At 41.1% G+C, this 20,673-nt stretch overlaps 1 protein-coding gene across 1 annotated transcript in view; it reads right to left on the reverse strand.

Moving 5' to 3' along the window:
* Positions 1–20,673, reverse strand: part of ARHGAP20 (Rho GTPase activating protein 20) — a 146,022-nt gene that overhangs the window by 26,945 nt on the left and 98,404 nt on the right. The window contains exons 5-9 of the mRNA XM_006890859.1: positions 18,754–18,795; positions 17,777–17,861; positions 14,471–14,548; positions 10,925–10,991; positions 6,160–6,348 (exon numbers count right to left, since the gene is read on the reverse strand). Of these exons, the coding sequence (XP_006890921.1) occupies positions 6,160–6,348; positions 10,925–10,991; positions 14,471–14,548; positions 17,777–17,861; positions 18,754–18,795 (461 nt within the window). The remainder of the gene's footprint in view (positions 1–6,159; positions 6,349–10,924; positions 10,992–14,470; positions 14,549–17,776; positions 17,862–18,753; positions 18,796–20,673) is intronic.

The following is a 20,673-nucleotide window of genomic DNA, read 5'->3' on the forward strand; positions in this document are numbered from 1 at the left end:
GAGGAGGAGTGTGGCATCAGGACTGGGGGAAAACTCATCAACAACCTGCGTTACGCAGATGACATAACCCTGTGTGCTGAAACTGAGAAGGACCTAAGGCATTTACTGCAGAAGGTCAAGGACTGCAGCCTTCACTATGGATTGAAACTCAGCATCAAGAAAACAAAGATCCTCACCACTTTTCTGAGATGTAAAAAAAAAAAAAAAAAAAGATCCTCACCACTGGGCTGATGGGCAGCTTCATGAAAGATGGTGAAGAGATTATTAACACCTATAGCTCGCTTGGCTCCACAATCAACTCTCTTGGTACCAGCTGCCAGGAAATAAAAAGGACAAAATGCACTGGGAAAATCTGTTGTCAAGGACCTCTGCAGAGTAATGAAAAACAACGATTTCATTCTAGAGACTAAGGTGTGCTTGATTATATTTCTTCTTCCCCTTCCACCCTCCCCCAAACCACCCTGCAATGCACCCCTTGTTCCAGATTGTTGTCATACATACAAGTCTAATCATATATTCCTTTCGGACAGTGTTTCTTCTCATCTGCTCTAATGCAGTATTCATTATTTATCCACTCTTCTCCCATTCTCTCCCCCAACTCCCCATGTCTGTCCCAATAGCAGTGTTATACAGTGTTTGTCCTTTTGTGACTGAGATATTTCACTCAGCATGATGTCCTTCCAGGCTCTCCCATGTTGTGTAATGTTTTAAGAGTTCACTGCTTTTCAATGCTGCATATTCCATTGTGTGTATGTATGATAGTTTTTCTATCTATTTGTTGATAGGCACTTGGGTTGCTTCCACCTCTTTATTATTGTGAATACTGCAGCAATAAACATGGGCGTGCATACATCTGTTTCAGTCATGACTCTGGTTTCTTTAGGGTCTATTCTCAGTACTGGAAAAGTTGGATCAAATTGTCTATTTCAAATTTTTTGAGACAGCACCAGAAGGCCTTCAGTGGCTGTACAATTTTACATTCCTACCAGAAATGAAGAGTTCCAATCTCTTCACAACCTCACCAGCATTTGTTATTTGCTGTCCTGTTAAACTTTGCTATTGTCGCTGGGGTGAGATGATTATCTCATAGTTGTTTTTATATAATTGCTTTGATTTTGCCTGTTGGTCCATAAATTTTACTCCCTGGTCCTTTACAGAAAAAAAAAAGTTAGCAGGTCTTATCTAACCAGTGGTTATCCTAGTGGCTGCTCATTTGAATTCTGTAAGAGATTTATAAAAATAACAAAACAAATTACTGTCTCATGAATGATTCTGATGCACATAGGTCCTGGCACCACATGTCGCTTACTTCCAACAGGGAGAAACTGGGCAGAGGATGCCTTCAAGTTAAACTGGGCAAGTCACTGGTAAAAGTGGTTACTTGTAGGAGTCCTGACCATTGATTTTTAATCAAATTGAGTGCAAATGGGGATTAAAGTAGAAGAGTTGTAGTTGTTAGGTGCCAATGAATCAATTACAACTTATACTGACTCTGTGAACAGCAAATCAAAATCAAAACAAATGAAAACTACCTCAAACCACACACATACAAACTCCCCTAACTTACTGCATTTGAGTCTAAACTGACTCAGAGCTGACCCTTCAGCAGGGTTTTGAGGACTATAAATTGTACAAGAGACTTCCCATCTTTCTTTCTCAGAGCCACTGGTGGATTTAAACTACCAGACAGGTGCTTCCTTTGGGTGAGCAATACAGCTCCGAGGGACTGCACCACCAGAGCTCCCAGAGCCAGTTAAATAAGTGTTGACTATTCTTCTCAGCCTACTTATCAAGGCACTGCTTCCTCATATCTTTAAGAGAGGTAACAAAGATCTACTCAATCAGTCAACATATATTTCTACTGAGTACTTACTTACATATGTCAGGCTCTATTTCAGGAGATGGGGATAAAGCAGTGGAAAGAGAACCCAAATTTCCTGCTCTCCTGCAGCTTATGGTTCAGAAGATCAAAACCCATCTCAGCAATGATCTTTCAAATGGCCCAATGTATAAGTAAACAGCCTTGGAGGCTAAAAGTTCAATTTGCCATTACTGGAGAACAGATAGGTTTATATGGTGTTGGAGAAGAGTAGTGAATATCCCACAGACTGCCAAAAAAATAAATAGATACATCCTGAAGAAAGTGCAGCCAAAGGGCTTCTTGGAGGTAAAGACGACAAAACTTCATCTCACACACTCTGGCTATGTTGCTAGGAGATGCTATTCCTTGGAGAAGGACATCATGCTTGGAACGGCGGGGGGACAGGAAAGGAGAGGAGGAACCTCAACAGGTGCACTGACAGAGTGACTACAGCAGTGGGCTTGAGTGTGTCAGAGGTTGTGAGGATGACGCAGGACAGGACGCAGTTCAGATCTGTTGTTGATGGGGGTCACTGAAAATCTTACTTGACAGCATCTAACAACAACAATCACAGCAGCAACAACTTGCAAGGTAAGCTTCTACAGTCAGTGCCGGCAAGATGGAATCTCTAATGGATAATGTCAATAAAAGATAAAGTTTGATGGCCGACAGTCAGAGCACCCACTTGCAACTCGAACTGACAGTAAGACCAACTTGCTCTGTTGCTGTATGGTTTTCTATAGCAATGCTCAGAGTTTACCCTGGGATGAGATTTTACTAGGTGTCCAGGATGGAACAATAGAGGGTCAAAGAAGCAGAAGTTATCTGTAAGAGAAAGGCTGGCACACCATGTAATTGAAACTTGATAATGGAAGAAATAAAGATAGGCAGAATAAAGAGATGGCAAAACAGCAGATATAAAGTAGGTTGGAGAGAGACACACAAATTGGGGCATCTTGGAAAAATAAAGCGCAAAGGCTGCATGAAAGGGAAAGAGGGTAGTAATAAAATTCTCTCACCCAATAAAATGTCAAAATCTTAAATCAATGAGGCATGGCGGAAAATACCATGTTTCAGAAACAATAGCTAGTTTAATAGAAAATTATAAACAATTTAAAATGCATTGGAGGAGACTATCTGAAATAACTGAAGTGTGTATAACATTAAAAACAAATGCTGACATGATTTACCTTTTAGTTTGGATAGCTGCACTCACATTTTTCTTAACATTTAGAGTCATTCCACAATGAAATGAAAAACATAGGAGCAAATAGTGAAGACAATAAGACACTGGGAAGAGAACTAGTGGAGTTAAAGGCAAAAGAGAGAAATACTATCATATACATGAGCCTGCAATGACAGAATGAAATAATCTAGGAGTGGGTACAGAGACAGATACACAAGCTGAACAGGTGTGGAGACTGGGACTATACCTACAAATACATACAGGTTTGACAAATAGTATTTATATATATATATACACACACACACACACATATATATATATATATATTTTTTTTTTAAATTTTTTTTTTTACATAAGCCACAAATAAAACAACAATCACGTAGATCATGAGTTCTGATGGAATAGTCTGTAGGGCTTTGCCTCTCTGCTGGGTCAAGTCCACCAGTGATTCCACATGAGAAAGATGAGCTTGCTTTTCCTGTGTGACATGTAGCCTCAGAGAGCCAATGCAGAGCACTCTGCCATGAGTTGGTACTCGAGAGCAACTAGTTTGAGTTTTTAACAGAACATAAAAGCAGCAAAGTTATGGAAAGTTCTTAGCCATAACCAAATAGCCTAAAGGAAGTGAGGCTGGGAATTCAGGATTATCGTCAACTGCCACAATGAAAATATTCCACATCCTACTTAGAAGAGTAGTGACTGGGGGCTGAAAAGCAAATGAGCAACTTGTGCGCTCACTTAGCCAGTGACATAAGCCTACCATTGGCAATCAGTTGAGTGGGTTTTCATCAAGTAGGTTTCTATATGCATTAAAACTATACTAGGTCACCCTTCTTCTCAGCAGCAGGAACTCCTGGGATGATCTGCACACTTAAATCTCAACTCTTTTTGCAGGGAAACTGGAAGGTGTTTTGCTCAGCCTACCTTTTGGTTTAAATGGAGCCAAAGACTTAATAGCTGAAAAAACTGGGATAGGCATGTAGTGATTGTTTCCAAACAAAGCCTCTTTTTTACTATGTTGGGGGGGGGGGAAGGGCATCTGAGCAGCATCTTAGGTGAAATTCCTTGTCTGGAGCAAAGAAGAATGAAGAAAATTAAAACTACTCAAAGTAATTAGTCCAAAAGACCACTAGAATTTCGGCCTCCTACTCCTGAAACAAGCACTACTATCAAGTTCAAGGCTGCCACGACTGACTATGCAGAAAGGGGTTACCCAGAGAAGGTCTTGGATAGAGTGGGGGGAAACAGAGAGCAAATCCCCAAGCTTCAGGCCTTGAGCTGACCTCGCCTCAGGGCACAGTTTTAGGCAAACGATGAACAGGTTTATAGAGTGAATACCAACTAACAAGGTATGCACTCCTGACAACAGTTAACTGTTTGAGACCCAAAGGGCAGCAAATGGCCAGGGACAAAGTTCAGAGGTCAGGAAGATTAAGAAAGGAGAAGAAACAAAAAGGAACACACAGGGATGAGTGATGTTACATTATGGGGATAGTCACCAATAGTAGAAAACAAAAGGAGTATGAACTGTTGAGTAGAAAAGTCATCTTCACCCAATTTAAAATCAAAAGGTACAAAGAAAAGAGCAAATATCTGAGCTACTTTTTCATGAATATTGCATCAACTAGATCATACACAATATGAAGGATTTAGGCTGAGAAGACACTGCCAATGATCTTTTCAGGGCTGTCATTCATTTATGTGACTGAGAGATCTCTGTGATCTCTCAAGGTTTACATCACCCTTTTCCACCTGACCACTTAGCTTTGAGGGAGCTCTGATGGCCTCGTGGTTAAGGAATTGTGCTGCCAACCCAAAGACAGGCAGTTTGAATCTACCAGTTGCTTCGAGGGAGAAAAATGAGCGCTTTCTGTCCACGTGATTTCCAGCCTCAAGAAACCTGCCGAAGAGTCAACCTCAGTTCCAACTGAAGAGCAATGAGGTGAGTTCAAGCAGCAGGTGGTGGAAGGGTCTGGAAGACTCAGTGGCCTGGCGTTGGTCACCTCATGGCATTGGTCCCCTTCAGATTCAAACTGGCTGGAGCTCACCATGGAGGAGAAGCTTAGCTGATCGGGATACAAAGCCAGAAATTGAGGCACCTGGCCATAGTGATGGGGAGGTGGGCTCCATCTAAATGGAGAAGTGAGATTGAAAGGGGAGGCTGGTGCCAGACTTTCTCTGGGGCCTTTTCTCTCTGTGGGTCCCTCCATGAGAGCAGAGTGGCTCTCCCATTGCATCTCTTTGCACAGTGCTGTTACTGTCCTACACTAGGGTTTCAGAGATTTATGTTGGTTGTTGTGACCAATTTGATGGCACAAAACTATAACAACTTAGAGTTTACTTATCTGTGAAAAAACTCCCGCTACTGTCCACTGACCCTCTCAGATGATTCAAACTGACAAATGCCCTAACAGAAATTCAGTATCAGTTTTCCACTCCCTCATTCACACTTTATGGTATCCATTTTCTTCTTCTTCTTTTTTATTTATTTTATTTTTAAAAAAACCCTTAAACTCAAAAGCTGGGTTAGGTTAAGTGACTCCTACATCAAGTATCACTTTTGTCATTCCACAATCCTTATTACCAGGCAGTAAGAGGCAGCTAAGTTCCCAGGGAAGTCAGGTAGATTCGCAGACTATGGAAAGGCTTCTGGGGAAGCCATCTTCATATACTTATCATTACCACGATCCAGGCATGGGACACCTGACATCCATCACCGACCGCCTCCTTTCTATAACGTGACCATTTAGGGGAGACACAGTGGAGTGTGTTACAGCACAAAGGAGGCATTGAAGCACCTGCAGCGTCGAGGGTGCCTCTGACTCAGCAGCGGACAGAAGGTTAAAGGGGAAAGAATGGTACAGAAAGAAAGGCAGGGAAATCGCTACCAACTGCTGATTACCAGCCAGGCACACCCACTGCTGATTTAGATAGCCATCGTCTACAACTCATTCTTTCCTTTTCAAAACATTTAACAGATTGGAAAGAAAAACTCTCTCATCTGGCTGGAAGTGTAGGTCTCTGCTCTTGTACCAAATCTGCTGTCAGTCCTGAGAACTTTAGCTGAAAGGTGGCCCTGGAGGAAGAAGCTGAAGGAGCGGGAATGACTCACCACTCAGCTGCTGGGCGGCGGCCAGGCGGCTGGGCTTCAGGATGAACTGGCACTGCATCTCGCGTGGCAGCTGGTCCATGAGGAACGGCTCCTGCAGATTGGAAGCTGTGGAGGAGTCCTTGGATCCCTGTGCCAGGAGCACCGAGTCTCGAAGATGGCTCATTTTAATGCCGTAAGGATATTCATGTCCTTCAAAGAGAAAAATAAAAATGCAGACTTTAGGCTGACGGGTGGAATCAGATCTGCCAACTGTGACTGCGAGCAGGTGTCTTACATACTAGAATGGACTGCAGTTTGCGCCTGGGAGTTGTGAGATAAAGAATACTTGTACTGACTGATCAGCACGTACATGCTAACAGCTGGAGACCACTGTATAACACAGGTGGCCGCCCTCCCAAAGAAGTTTTCAGCAGAAAAGAAAAAGGACAGAAAATACTAAAAAATGATCTCATTTAGAATGTACAGAAGAACTTTTGGATTCCATAATAATAACTTATGTTTGCATTAAGGGATTGAATGATAGTCTGGTTTCCTTTAACTAGATCTGCAAATCTCCATCACATTTTTGAACCCTCAGAGTCATAATTTAAAATACCATACTGACCACGCAATGTTATTAAGGACCAAATAAGTAAACACAAGTGGTTAGTTGGTGTTAATAGGAAGCCCTGGTGGCTTAGGGTTAAGGAATTTTGCTGCCAATGTGGAGGTACGCAGTTTGAATCCACCAGCTGCTTTGAAGGAGAAAGATGGGCAATGTCTTCCTGTGCAAAATCCTGCTGCAGGTTGCTGCAGGTTCCAACTTGATGTTAAACTACAACAACCGTGCTTAGCACAACAGCTTTGGTGACAGAGCCTGTAGTGTGTTAATTTGCTAGTCAAAAGGCTGCAAGTCTCAGGCAGTTTGAATCCACCAGTGGCTCTGCAAGAGACAGAAGGGCAATCACCTCCTGTTCAGATGTGCAGCACCAGAAACCCAGAGGAAGGCCTAGGAGTTGCAGGTGACTCGATCAGAGTAAGTCTGAGTTTGTTTGAGTAGCTAATACTACTTTTAAATAATGGAGTAAAAAAAGTTCTATGTCAAGAATCACTATTGTTTCCATGATCAAGATGTGACTATTGTTACCATGATATAAGACATTACCTGAAAAATTGATTTCTTTCCTTTTTTATTGTTGTTGTGTAGCATCAAGTCAGAACCGAGCCATAGCTGACCCTCCAGAGCATTTTCAGCAGCAGTTAAATGCACAGAAGCGGACTGCCCAGCCTTCTCCTACAGAGCAGCTGGTGGATTCGAACCACATGCCTTTGGGATTGCACTGCAGTTTCCTTCTTATTAGCTGTGTAATTAGTTAAGCCACAGTACCAGGACAGGTTTGGTTTTCTACCTCCTGCTGCCTCTGAGGTTTGTGTTACCAGCAATAATCAAAGGGCAAACTGCAGAGACACAGAAACAGGCTGGAAAATCCAAGTGGAAAACGAAATTCTAGACACTGAGACACACTGGGAAGATTTCCTCCCTGCCCTCTTTTCATGCTCTAAGGAACTGAATACTCTTAATTTACTCTTCAAAGATCACTGTAGTAAGTATTTAAGATTTTTAAAGCACAAAGAATAAAGTCCTTTTCTGCTAGAAAAGGACTTATTATTAAATGTAACCTGGTGAATTTTTATTTTCCCTTCTGACCTGGAACAGTCACACAATCATACGTCACTAATTTAAGAAGAGCAACTTCCTGGTACATGTAAAAAAAACAAAAAAAAGGTTCAATAACAATAAAGTGAATCATAAATGTATCAGAACAAATTACAACACCACAGTACAACACAGGAGTTCCAATGGCATAGTGTCTTATGTGTGCCAAACTGCCACCCAAAAGCTTGGCAGTGTGAATCCATCAGCTACTCCAAGGGAGAAGGATGGGCAGTCTCCACCATAAAGATGTATGGCCTTGGAAACCTGATGGAAGGTGTCCCCAGGAGTCAGAACTCCCTCACTGGCAGTGACTGTGGTATCTACAACTGAGGAGCCCTGGCAGCTCAGCAGACAGCTCTGGTGGTACAGTGAAGCATGCAGTGCCAACCCAAACACTGAATGATCTGTGTCTCTGATTTGAATCTATCAGTGGTTCCAAGAGGGAGCTCTGGTAGCCTAGTGGCAAGAGGTGGCACTGCAATGCTGAAGGCAGGAGGTTTGAGTCCCACCAGCTGCTCTGTGGGAGAAGGATGGGCAGTCTCCCTCTGTGTGATCAACTGCTTCGGAAAACCTGATGGAGGTTCAGCTATGGGTCGGTTTTGACTTGATGGTACATAACAACAACAGTGGCTCCAAGAGGGAGCTCGCATGGCCTAGTGGTAAGAAGCTGCACTGTAGTGTCGCAAGCAAGTGGTTCAAATCCACCAGCTGCTCCATGGGAGAAATACAGGAATTTCCTCCAGTGCAATTATTGCCTCTGAAAACCTGCTGGAGTGTCAGCTACAGGTCAGTTCCAACTTGATGGTAAACAACAACTACAACAGTGGCTTCAAGGAAGAAAGAAGGGCAGTTTCCTCCTAAATGACCTGGGAAAAGAGTGGCTCCAAATTGGAACTGACTTGATGGTAGTTGACTTAGATGAAGTGGTGCAATGGCTAAGCACTAGCTTCTAGGAGAATGGTCGAGGATTTGGTTTGAACCAATCAGCTGCTATGAAAGGTCTAAGGTTTGGTTTGAACTCACTAGCTGCTTTGCCAAAGACGTGGAAGTCGGCTTCCCTAATGAGTTGTTATTGTTGTTGTAGCCTCCCCATAGCTGACCCTCAGGTGGGTTTTTAGAGGCAGTTAACTGTATAGGAGGAGACTACCCATCCTTCTCCCATGGAGCATCTGGCATATTCGAACCATGTGCCTTTGGGATTGCAGCACAGCTTCTTACCGCTAGGCCACCAGAGCTCCCTCCCTAATGAGCAGAGTCTTCTGCTCTGTCCTAGGCTTGCAATGGATTAGAATTGACTTAAAGGCATATTAAAACAATCAGAGAAGATTTGCTACCAAATATCAATGATGTGTTCCTCCAGCTATTTAGGAATGGGGCTTAATTAAAGCTGTTTTAAGTATAAAAGTTCTCATTTACATGCTGGTTGTTGTTGTGTACTGTTGATTTGGAACTGACCCACAGCTGACCCCTCAACGGGTTTTCAGACACAGTGAATTACTTGAGAGTAGAATGCCTATCTTTCTCCTGCAGAGCAGCTGATAAATTTGAACCATGTGCCTTCGGGTTGGCAGTGCAGCAACTTATCATTAGGCCACCAGAGGTCCCGAACTAAAGCTGTTTCAAGCAAAAATGTTATCATCGACATAGCTGCAATTAAATCAGCATATTTTATTACCACTTTTAAAACACTGACCTGATTTTCAACAAACCTTCATTTTTTGATGATAGACTCTTAATTTACCAGATGGAAAAAAAAACAGAAGTGGTGAATTTGTCATCAGCTCTGTACTTGTTGACATGCTATATCTAAGACTGAAGATACACATTTTGCAGACAAGTTTGATGTCTTTCTCAGATCATTTGAAACATACTGAATTAGAGGAGTAATTATATGAGATAATGCAGGTGATATGCTTTGCACAACGTCTGGCAGATGGTAAGCATTTTTAAATTGGTAAGCCCCCACCACCATCAGCATCTTAAGATCTGCTAGAATAACTTTCTCTTGTTCATTTCTGTCAACCACAGGGAATAAGCTTACTGCTGAAGATGTTTTTCTTCAGTCAAATGACTACCCTTGAGGGAGGTAACCAATTACTCCTCAAGAACACATGCTGGAAATTTGGCTAGAGAAGAAGTAGACAGGCAGCCAGTGAAATAACAGTTATAACAACAGGGAGCTCTGGTGGCCCAGAAGTAAGATTCTGTGCTAGAATCCCGAAGGAACACAGTTTGAATCCATCAGCTAGCTGCTCCAAGGGAGGACGGGCAATCTCCTCCCATGTGATTACTGCCTTTAAAAACCCGCAGAAGGGTGAGCTATGGGTTGGTTCCCACTTGACAGCACAACAACAACAACAATAAGCAGTCAGTTAATCAGAATACATTTAGGAATTGAAACAGGCCAATCTCATTTTCTCTAGGCTGATGTGTTAATTTGATGGATTAAAAAGCATGATTTGATTTCAGATGGTCAGACTTCTCACCCTCCAGTTAACAGCCCAGTGCATAATCCACATGGATTATGCACTGGGCTGTTAACTGGAGGGTGAGAAGTCTGAATCCACCAACTGCTCCTTGCAAGAAAGATGGGCAATCTGCTTCTCTGAGATTTGTTACAGCCTTGGTGACCTGATGGAAGGTCAGACGAATTAGAATAGGACCCTCAGCTGTGGGTTGTTTTTTTCATCGAGATACTATACTATATTAGGTAGGAAAGGGACTGGGAAAGTCAAGAATGGAATATGAAAAACAAATTACATACAGAAAGAAAAGTGATAATGCTTTCATACAGAAAAACAACAATTAAGGCAAGATAACTTTGCAAAAACAAAAAAGCAGAATGGAAAATTTACACTTCTCATCTCAAATACACCATCATTAGATGTTTGAGTGAAGGATATTCTTTCTTTCACACATAAATGTTTAATAATTATTAACAAAATACTTTATGAGATTTAATTTTTTTAATAACATTAAAGTCCAGGACTCTATGACCAATTCTTTTCATTACTTAGAATTACAATTAAAACACAATCAAGTCTAGCTTAGATTTCCCCAGAAACTTACCAATAAGTGGGTATGGTGCTTCTTCTTTTCCAGAATTGACCCACAATTGGTAATCTCTCTCAGATCCCTTGAAGAAAAAGAGTTGCAAGTTACCATTAATTTTTCGTATTCACTATCTAGATGAGAGAATGTATTTTTCCCCCCAACATTTCTATGTGTTGCACACAGTGAAAAAAAGATTACAAATGCTCCTCAGAGGTTCCTGGGGATGGCTATGACTTGTGAAGATAGTCATGCTGACTGTCACCAACCTCGTCTGCTACCAGGAGAACGCTCTTTAATGCTGCCTCTCCTCCCGGCCACTGCTAACGATCCACAAACTGCAACTGAGTAAGATCTTCACTACCTGGATGACCCCCACACTACGAAATCACACAGGTGCCTTTTCACAAAGCGAGAAGACGACATTTCCTGGTTTTCTCAAAGGTCTATCTGTCTGTAACGCTCTGCCTTCTGCTGTGCCTCCAGATTTTCTTTGAGAAGGCTGGACAGAATCACCACCAAGACTCTGCAAAGACTATCTTATCTTCCAGAAAAGCTACAAGTGCTGCTGTGTCTAAGACTGAAGAACGCAGACAGCTAATTATTAGCTCAGCTGCTTTTGAAAAGAAGAAGGAGAATGACCACGAGGCTTTGAGGAGATAGAAGAGAAGATAGGCAGCTGGCACAATATACACTGGCTTAAATCATGGGCAAGTGCAGTCCTGGAGACAGACAAAGCAAGAGTCCTGTCTAAAGAAGAGATCCAGTCATGGGGAAAAAAGGAAACTGTTGACTAGCAGAAATATAATCCAGCAACCCTAAAACTCTCACCTGAAACAGAGGCAATCCCAGAATTATAAGTTCCCTTTCTAACCCAGTATTTAGGTCAGATTTATACATAAACTGGAAAGGTTAAGTATGGATCCTAGCTACCTTCAGTCAGTTACATGCTTGTCTTAAAGAGACATTTCCAGATAAACGAAAATGTCATAAAATGCATAAATAATAATAAAAGTTTTGATGCAGTGTTGTGAGTTGGAACTGACCCATAGCTGACCCTCAGGTGGGTTTTCAGAGGCAATTAATTACACGGGAGGAGACTGCTCATCTTTCTTCCATGGAGCTGCTGGTGGATTTGAACTGTATGCCTTTGGATTGCAGCGCAGCTTCTTGCTACCAGGTCACCAAAGGGCCCTTTGATGCAGTTGCTGTGTGCTGTGGACCAAGAAGTTGGAAGCAACCCACAGCTGATCCTCTGGCAGGTTTTCAGAGGGAGTTAATCACATGAGAGATTGTCCATCCTTCTCCCGTGGAGCAGCTGGTAGACTCGGACCATGTGCCTTGGGGATTGCAGTGTAGCAGTGCCCATTTATTACAAACCATTGCATCTTGCTAGTGTATTTATAGGTGGTGAGACTCAGTGGTCCTTGGGTGGCTGGTAGTGGGCCCTGGTTTGACCTCACACTCTCTGTTGAAGGCTATTCTCCTCCCTCTCAAGCCACAATTATCCTTCCCTTCTGTCCCCAGGAGCCTGTGGGTCACCTCTGGCTGCACAGCATGGGGCTGGGAAATGCGGCTGAGATAAAGCTGGGCTGGACCTGGGGATACGCTGGGTCCAGACTAGGATTTGGGACTTTTGCCTGACTGTGGACAAAGCTAAAGTACTGTCTGGTTGAGAGGTACTGGGAGAAGCAGCTGGTTCTGTGTTTGCAGACTTCTGCTCAGTCCAGATCTCCACCAGCCTACAACAGACCTCGCACTGGTACTGGGGCTGTGCTGGAGCCGATGCCCTGCAGCCCACCTTGCACGCCACGCTGGTTTCCCAGCTTGATTTGAGGTGAGGGTCTTTGAGAACTGGACCTGGTGGGTATACGTGGTGTCTGCTGGCTTCTGATGAATGATAGGGAGTGAAGCCAGAAGAATGTGGAGTGTAGCAAGTTGTCTACCGTTACCTTCCATGAAAGGTCTTGGATGTGTATCCAAGACATACCAGAGCTGCATAGTAACTTAAGGATTTGTATGTTAAGTCTGTACATAAACTGGTCATTTCTAATCCAGGGACTGCCTTTGAAATGAAATTATCCAGACAGACTACAAGCATTAAAGTCTTCAAGGTTCCAAAAAGGGTTTGAAAGCACCAGTTGCTCCAAGGAAGATGATGAGCAATCTCCACCTGTAAGATTTATAGCTTCTCATGCTGGAGGGTCAGCTATGAGTTAGTTCTAACTTGACAACAATGAGTTTGAGAAGATCAGGGTAGGTCTGGTGGCCAACTGCATGTAACAACAGTTACATAGAATAGTCCTTAGGTAGTTGGTGGTGCTAATCCAAAGGTGGTATCGCTGGTCGTTCAAATCCACCAGCAGCTCTGTGGGACGAAGATGGTCAATGAGCTGCTTTGTGACTTTACAGCCTCAGAAACTGGCTGGCGGGTCAGCTAGAAGTAAGTTCTGGCTCCATGGCAAAGAGTTTTTACTTTTTTTGAAGAGAATATAAAACAAACACCAAAGTATGTTTTGGACACAGCTAGAAGAGACTGAGTCAAGCTTATTGGAATATACCCTCAGAATATGAGAATTGAGGCACAAACTGAGATTTATACACCAATGTTCATAGCGGTATTCACTGCAAGAACATGGAAACAGCCCAGATGTCCAACCACAAACGAATGGATTGAGAAATTATGGTATATTCAAACAAAGGAATACTATGCAGCATGCAGGAGCAATGACTATGTAAATTATTACCTAACTTGGGAGGGACTGGAAAGCATTATGCTGCGTGAACTAACTCAGTCACATAAGGATAAATATTGTATAAAACCATTATTGTAGAATGAGTATAAGGATCCAGGAGCAGTGGGAGAGGCTGGAAGCAGAAGGATACGGATGTGAAGGGGAAAAGGGGATTAGTCATTGGGTTGTACAATTTGAAGGGGCGGTGTGAGGGAAACTGAAAGAATTTGTTTAAATTTGTATTTAAATTGTAAATAAACAAGTAGAAATTAAAAAAAAATCTTATAAAAAGAAGAGAAAAAAGACTGCATATGTATATAAAAAATTCATTGCTATCAAATCAGAACAGATTCATAGCTGACCAACCAGTGGGTTTTTGTTGTTGATTGTCGTCCATTCAAACATGACTCAAAGCAACCCTATGAACAAAAGACCTGAGGCCTTTCGATAAACTATCATTTCTCAAAGTTCACAGAGTTTCCAGATGCATGTTGTTTAGGAAGTTGATGCCACTCTCTAAATCGTGCAGGAAGAGACTGCTCACCTTTTTCTCTTGGGTCAGCAGGTAGATTCAAACAACCTACCTTTGGGTTGGCAATGCAACCACCTATCAAATAGGCCACCATAGCCCACTGTATATAGCACATACAGTAAATATACATATTATTATTGCCTTAGAATTATTGTTTTCAATATTTTTAAGGGCAAAACATGACTTTGACATGTGTAGTAATCAGTTTCTTATGAAGAGTGGAAAAGCATTTCGATGAATCTAAAGTATTTATCAAAGTTCACTGTTAAAAATAAGACCACCGAGTATAGTACTTACAGTTATCCCTAGCATTGGTAGTGACATGCTGATAACATCACTTGCTGTATCTGAATTCATTACTGTTATAGTTTTAGACTGTAAGGTAAAAAAAACAACAACAAAAAAACAAAACAAAACGAGAAATACAGTATCAATAAAGCGTTCTTAAAACAGGTAAACAAAAACTTTTGTCAACTTAATACCCAAAGGCAAAATTTGTATTTCAAATATTAACAGAGTAAAGTTGTGGACTAAAGTTGAATACAAACTGCTGATTAGCATTTACTTCTCAAATATTAACACACCTTTCAAGAAACATTTCTTTTTCATTATAAAATTTAAAAAAAAGATATGGCTAACGAAATGAAAGCCAAAAAGATGAAACATGTTTTAGAGGAGTATATCAGCTCTGTATATTTTCATCTCTGTATCTGTATACCATTAAGGGTAATTTAAAAGGGAGATAGTGGAAGAGTTTAGGTTTCTTACTGAATATGGCTTTTATAGTTGAGGCTGTATTTCTTAGCTTAGTAGAAAACATTTCAAGTAAAATCAGAATGTTGTTGTATGCTGCTGAGTGGGAACTGACTCAGAACTGACCCTCCAGCAGGTTTTCAGAGGCCCTAAATCACAGAGGGAGACTGCCCAACCTAGCCTACTCTGTGGAGCAGCTGGTGGAATTGAACTGCGTTCCTCTGTGATTGCAGCACAGCTTCCTACCACTAGGTCTGATTATAAAGGGCATTTAAAGCTTAAAATAAACAGTAACACTATTTATTGGAGATCTTTGTGCCAAGTACAGTGGCTAATCACATTTTTATCAATGAATCTTTAAAGCCTTACGTAAGACCAATGAGTGAGTCCTAAGAAACTGGACTGAAAATTTTTTGCAAATTTAATTTTATCCCCAGTTCTTCCACTTGAGTATCTACCATAGCTCTGTGCCAAAGCTACACTGACAAACTATTACCTAAAAATAGAAAGACAATTTGCAACAAATTTAAAAAGGGGTTAGCAAGGTTTTGAGATATCCATTAAATACTAAATTCCAAGATATTATTTAAGTGTAAGATAATGCTCTGCCATTAAAAGTTTTTTTTTTCTATTACACACATAAGATTTCAAGATGGTCTTATTGAATAAATCAGCAACCAGGCGTGCACCACTTAAAAGACAAGGCTTGTTGCTGAGTGCCATCGAGTCAGTTACAACTCACAGCAACAGTACAGACAGAGCAAGACTGTCGCACAGGGTTTCCGAGGCTGTAACTGTCAGGGAGCCGGCTGGACACCCTTCTGCTGTAGAACAGCCCTTTCTTACCAGAGCCCTTTCAGTCTGCAGCACCATCAGTAATTGTTCTTGTTCGCTGCTGAGTCAGAACTGACCCATAGCTGATTTTCCAAGCAAGTTTTCAGAGGCAATAAATAGCATGGGAGGAGATGGCTCATCCTTCTGCAGAGCAGCTGGTGGGTCTGAATCGTTTCTTACCACTAGGCCACCAGATCTCCCTGCACCACTATGGTGCCAACAACAGCAGCAACAGCAACAAAAACCAACCCACCATACCCAAAGCTGTTGAGTTGATTCCCACTCATGCTGACTCTCTACCAGGTTTGGTGTTTGTTGTTTTTTTTTTTTTTGTGAGTGTACCGTCAAATCAGATCTGACTGGTACAGGAGGAGATTGTCCCTCCTTTTCCCGGCAGAGCATCTGGTGGATTCGAACCGTGAGCCACTGGGATTATAGTTGCAGCTCCTTGCCACTAGGCCACCAGAGCTCCCCTTCTACCAGGTTTTAAGGTCATAAGAAACCTTTATGGGAAGAGACTGCTCTGTCTTGCCCTCTAGGAGTAGCTGGTAGGTCAGAACTATGACGTGGGGGTCAGCAGTCCAATATGGTATGCACTGTGCTACCAGAGCTCCTTAGCACAAATTAGTAGCATAACCAGAAGAAAATGGTATAAAAATAATGCTAACTAAAATCCTGATGATCATTGTTTCACTGCAGTACTGTTCCCTGTGAACCATGACTTGACATAAGGTGACATGAGTGCTTAAGCGCTGGACAGCTAACCAGTTTCTAAATGCCGTTTCTTAAGTAAAGCATATTCACTGACTTTTAAACAGTTCAACGTATGCTATTAAAAGCACACTTCTTGATCTGATCAAATTAACTCGTTTTCTCTAGTAAACTACCAGTCCTTTCTCAAGTGCACTTTCTGTACACAGAAAATAAAAGAAGTACTAAAAAATGACTCAATTTTCCATGAAAATCCTGAACATAACCAACTGCCACAACAACTGAATCAAAGCAGAGAGAAACACAGTGGTTTTGTTTCTTTTCTACAGGAGATTTCTGTGGTCTCATAGCACAAAAATTTGAGTATTTCTCTCTAACAAGAACATCTGGCAATATGGAGCAGGTCAAATCATTTGCATAGCTTTTGATTTTGGCCAAAACATAACTGTTTTGCAGTACAATTTTTCCCCCACATGCGAATAAAACTGTTCTTGTGAGGCAGACCTGCTGTGGAGTATGACAATTCAGAGAGTATGATTAAATAAGACAAGTTTCCATCTTGTTTATCAGGGATAACACCCTGGCTCCTGCACTACAATTTCAGTCATCCAAGTACTCATCATCATAGGGGTTTAAAGACTCAATTTTTGTTTTATTAATATGGTAAATATGGTGAGGTAGTAACAGTCTGGTCTTTTAACATGTTGTCTTTTTCAGGTCAACCATTTACTAACCCAAAAAATCCAATCCCTAAAAACTCAACAGAATGAAGGACTTTGCAAAACTACCCTCCTAAGAAGTGACAATGTGGGGAAAAGCCCTGCTTAATGCTAAAAGGAAATCATTCCTTGTGGAAAGCCTTTTGCAGCCGCCACTGGAGGATCTACAGAAATATTAATACTCTAGAGAAAAGAGACATTTGGCCACTTTCTCTAAGCTTGATCATTAAAAAAATAGTTTCCCCTGGCATTCATAGGAAAATATGGAAAGAGTGTGGTTAAAATGTGCGTACTGTAATTAATATAATAAATTCATATGTATGAATGGTTGAACAGAAAAAAAAGCCACTGTTATTAATATGAGTGTCTTTTGCATCATTTTCTTTAGAGTTTACTTCTCATATATTCAAAGAAAAACATATATACAGAAAAAAGCATTTGCCCAGAACGGTGATTTCTAAATGCACACCTTTCATAGCACATGCAGTCTGTCTGGCTGTATACCTGCTTGCCTCTCTTTTTTTTCCAAGATGTTCTGCCTTATGCAGGGATGTGGAATTTAATTTTCCAGCTTAGAAACACTTACATAGGCACAATTCCCAATGTCCTTGACGAAGATTTTGAGGGGCATGCTCTTCGGGTAGTCCTTCTCTTTCTCTAGATTGATGTATCTAATCAAATACAACAACAACCCAAAACAACACTCAGTCAGATGGATTTGGCTAACAGTTCATTTTAAAATCAATCTATTCTGCTAATAGTTCCAGTAGACTTTTAAGCTATTTTTAAAAATGACCCCAAAGTGAAGAGAAAAGACTTATCAAAGTCATTACATTATGGGTTGGAAAAGAATTTTACAGAAATCTCAGGAATTAAGGTGGGGGCAATAAAAAGAAGGGGACATTCTTGTTAAGTGATGTTTCAACAACACAATCAAGTTAAGGCAACTCTAGGTGATCCCCCGCCCCCCATTCTCTGCCTTCTCTGGATGGGTCCAGCACCTCAGTGATAAGTAGAGCAGTACATATCAGACTTTACTGACTCAAATCAGAACAGTGGCATTTTTCTTCTCATATGGCTGTCTGGTGTAATGCAAATCTCTTCTGCTTACTGACTCAGGAAGGGAAAGGAGAGGAGGGATTATAGAACTAAAAGATGAACATAAATTGACCATTTTTAGTCTGTATGTTCACAGGACCAGACAATAACTGAGTTGTGAAGTACATAGAGAATTCAGCATTTATGGAACTTAATACAGGCTTTGAGGAAATTGCATGCTTCAACTGGAAGGTTAGAGAAAATGCAGATTACTGTCCAATTTCTGTCTAATCTCAACAGACTTCAATGTTCTCCTTCTTAGAGCATAAGAAATACCTGTAAAGAGGTAACATTATTTACAATAAGCAGTGGCTAATGTACAATGTAAACAAGAGCTTATTTTAAGAACAAATGAACAATTTCTACCAAGGAGATGGGAAATAGTACTGGGCATGCCCCTGGAGGGAAGATTTCAATTAGTCCACTACACGTTAAAAATTAAAAATATTTATACTGACAAAATACCTCTGGAGGAGAGAGAGCCATTTGTCCTTTTGTTCTGGAGAACTGCAATCAAAGAAAATAAAAGAAAGAATGAAACTATGTAAAATTCCTATGTGAACGTATTTAAGTCTGTTGTTACTGCTGTGGTTGTACACATATGCTTCAATCTTGGTCTAATAAGAGTTTTGCAGAAACCAGCAGTGAAACTTTCCCATGGCAAAAACTACACAGTGAAGTATACTTTCATCAACTCCTGATGGGTGGTTACAAATAGCCTCATTTTCTTATTTTATTGCTCATTTACAAGTGCCATTATAAGAATGGGAAGTAGATGTCTCTGAGTCTCAAGTTTCCACATCTGTACAAATGGGTTAGTTGTGTATAATTTGGAGCATTTATGCAGCTTTAAGTGACATAAAACAGAAAGTATGATTATTAAGATTAAAGCCTATTTAAGAAACATGTATGGATGGAGATTTATGGACCCAGAAACCAGTCCACAGTTAGGAAAATGAACCTTTATTTCTTTATGCAGACAACAGAAGTATAATTAAGCCAAAGAAAATGTACTCTAGTCACTATAATGCGCTCATTAAGATCAACCCACTTATAGCTAAATTACTATTGATTAATAATTTTTCTTCCTAAGCCACTGCTGCATTTATGTTTTAAAGTTAAAAAATGAAGTTTAGTTTTACATGGTCTTATCACTTACTAGCTTTAAAAATCATATTTTTAATCTCCTCATTAGTTGAAAGCTCTAGTTATTTTCCTGTTCCAGAAAATTAGTTAGTAAATATTTTTAATTTGTTTCTAACTTTGCTGCTTAGCAACTTTCTTCCTTTAGTGTCTTAGTTATCTCCTGCTGCTATAACAGAAATGTCATAAATGGGTGGCTAGCATGAACAGAAAATTTCTCAAGAGTTCAGAATTCGAGGTTCTGGCTCTAGGTAAAGGCTTTCTGTTGGCTCTGGACAAAGGTCCCTGTTGCAAAGCTTCTATCCCTAGGCTACCTTCAAGTCACTCAGTATCAGTTTTTCCCATTTCCACATTCCTAACTCTTTCTTTTTATCTCTTGTAGCTTGTTGTTGTTGTGATTAGTGGCTTGGTGGGACGGAACTGCACAGTCAAGACAATGTTCTGGGGTTTAAATCTCCATGGGAGATAAAAGGTCACTCTCCTCCCATGGATTGAGTGTCTCTGAAAACTTGGAGAGTCAGCTATGGGTTGGTTCCAACTTGATTGAACACAACAATAGATTAACTCAAGACACACCTTGTATTACTCCTGCCTCAATAAACAAAATAACAAAGTTACTCTTTGATGGAATTATAACCATAAGCACGTTGTTGCTGCTAAGTGCTATCAGCTCACAGCTAGCTGGCCCTGTAGTGGGTTTTTAGGAAAACAAACAGATTTGTCCTGGAAAGGGTTAAACTGGGTGGCTCCTTGGAGGCAAGGATTCTGAGGCTCCGTCTAACATACTTTGGACATGTTTTGAGGAGAGACCCGGTCCTTGGAGAGGGACATCATGCTTGGGAGGGTAGAGGGACAGCGCAGGAGGGGAAAGCCCTCTATGAGGTGGATTGATTCAGTGACTGGGATAATTGGGATGGGAGTGTCAGAGACAGTGCGACTGGCACAGGACAGAGCAGAGTTTAGGGCTGTTGTACATAGGGTCGTTACGAGTTGCAAGCGACTCGACGGCACACAACAACAACAACAATAAATCACAAGAGAGGAGACAGCTCATCTTCTTCCCAAGGAGCAATTCGTGGATGAGAACCATTTGCCTTTGGGGCAGAAGCACAATTACAGGCTAGGGTTAGGGTTTATATCACATATTTTGGAGAGATGCAATTCAATACATAGGAATAAGCAACTTCCAAGGTCTGAAAATCATCAGAAAGCACTCTGAATTTTGGATTGCTAACTAAAAGA

Source organism: Elephantulus edwardii, unplaced genomic scaffold (genome assembly GCF_000299155.1).
Source record: "Elephantulus edwardii isolate Elephantulus edwardi_28Jun2011 unplaced genomic scaffold, EleEdw1.0 scaffold00093, whole genome shotgun sequence".
NCBI classification, from domain to species: domain Eukaryota; kingdom Metazoa; phylum Chordata; class Mammalia; order Macroscelidea; family Macroscelididae; genus Elephantulus; species Elephantulus edwardii.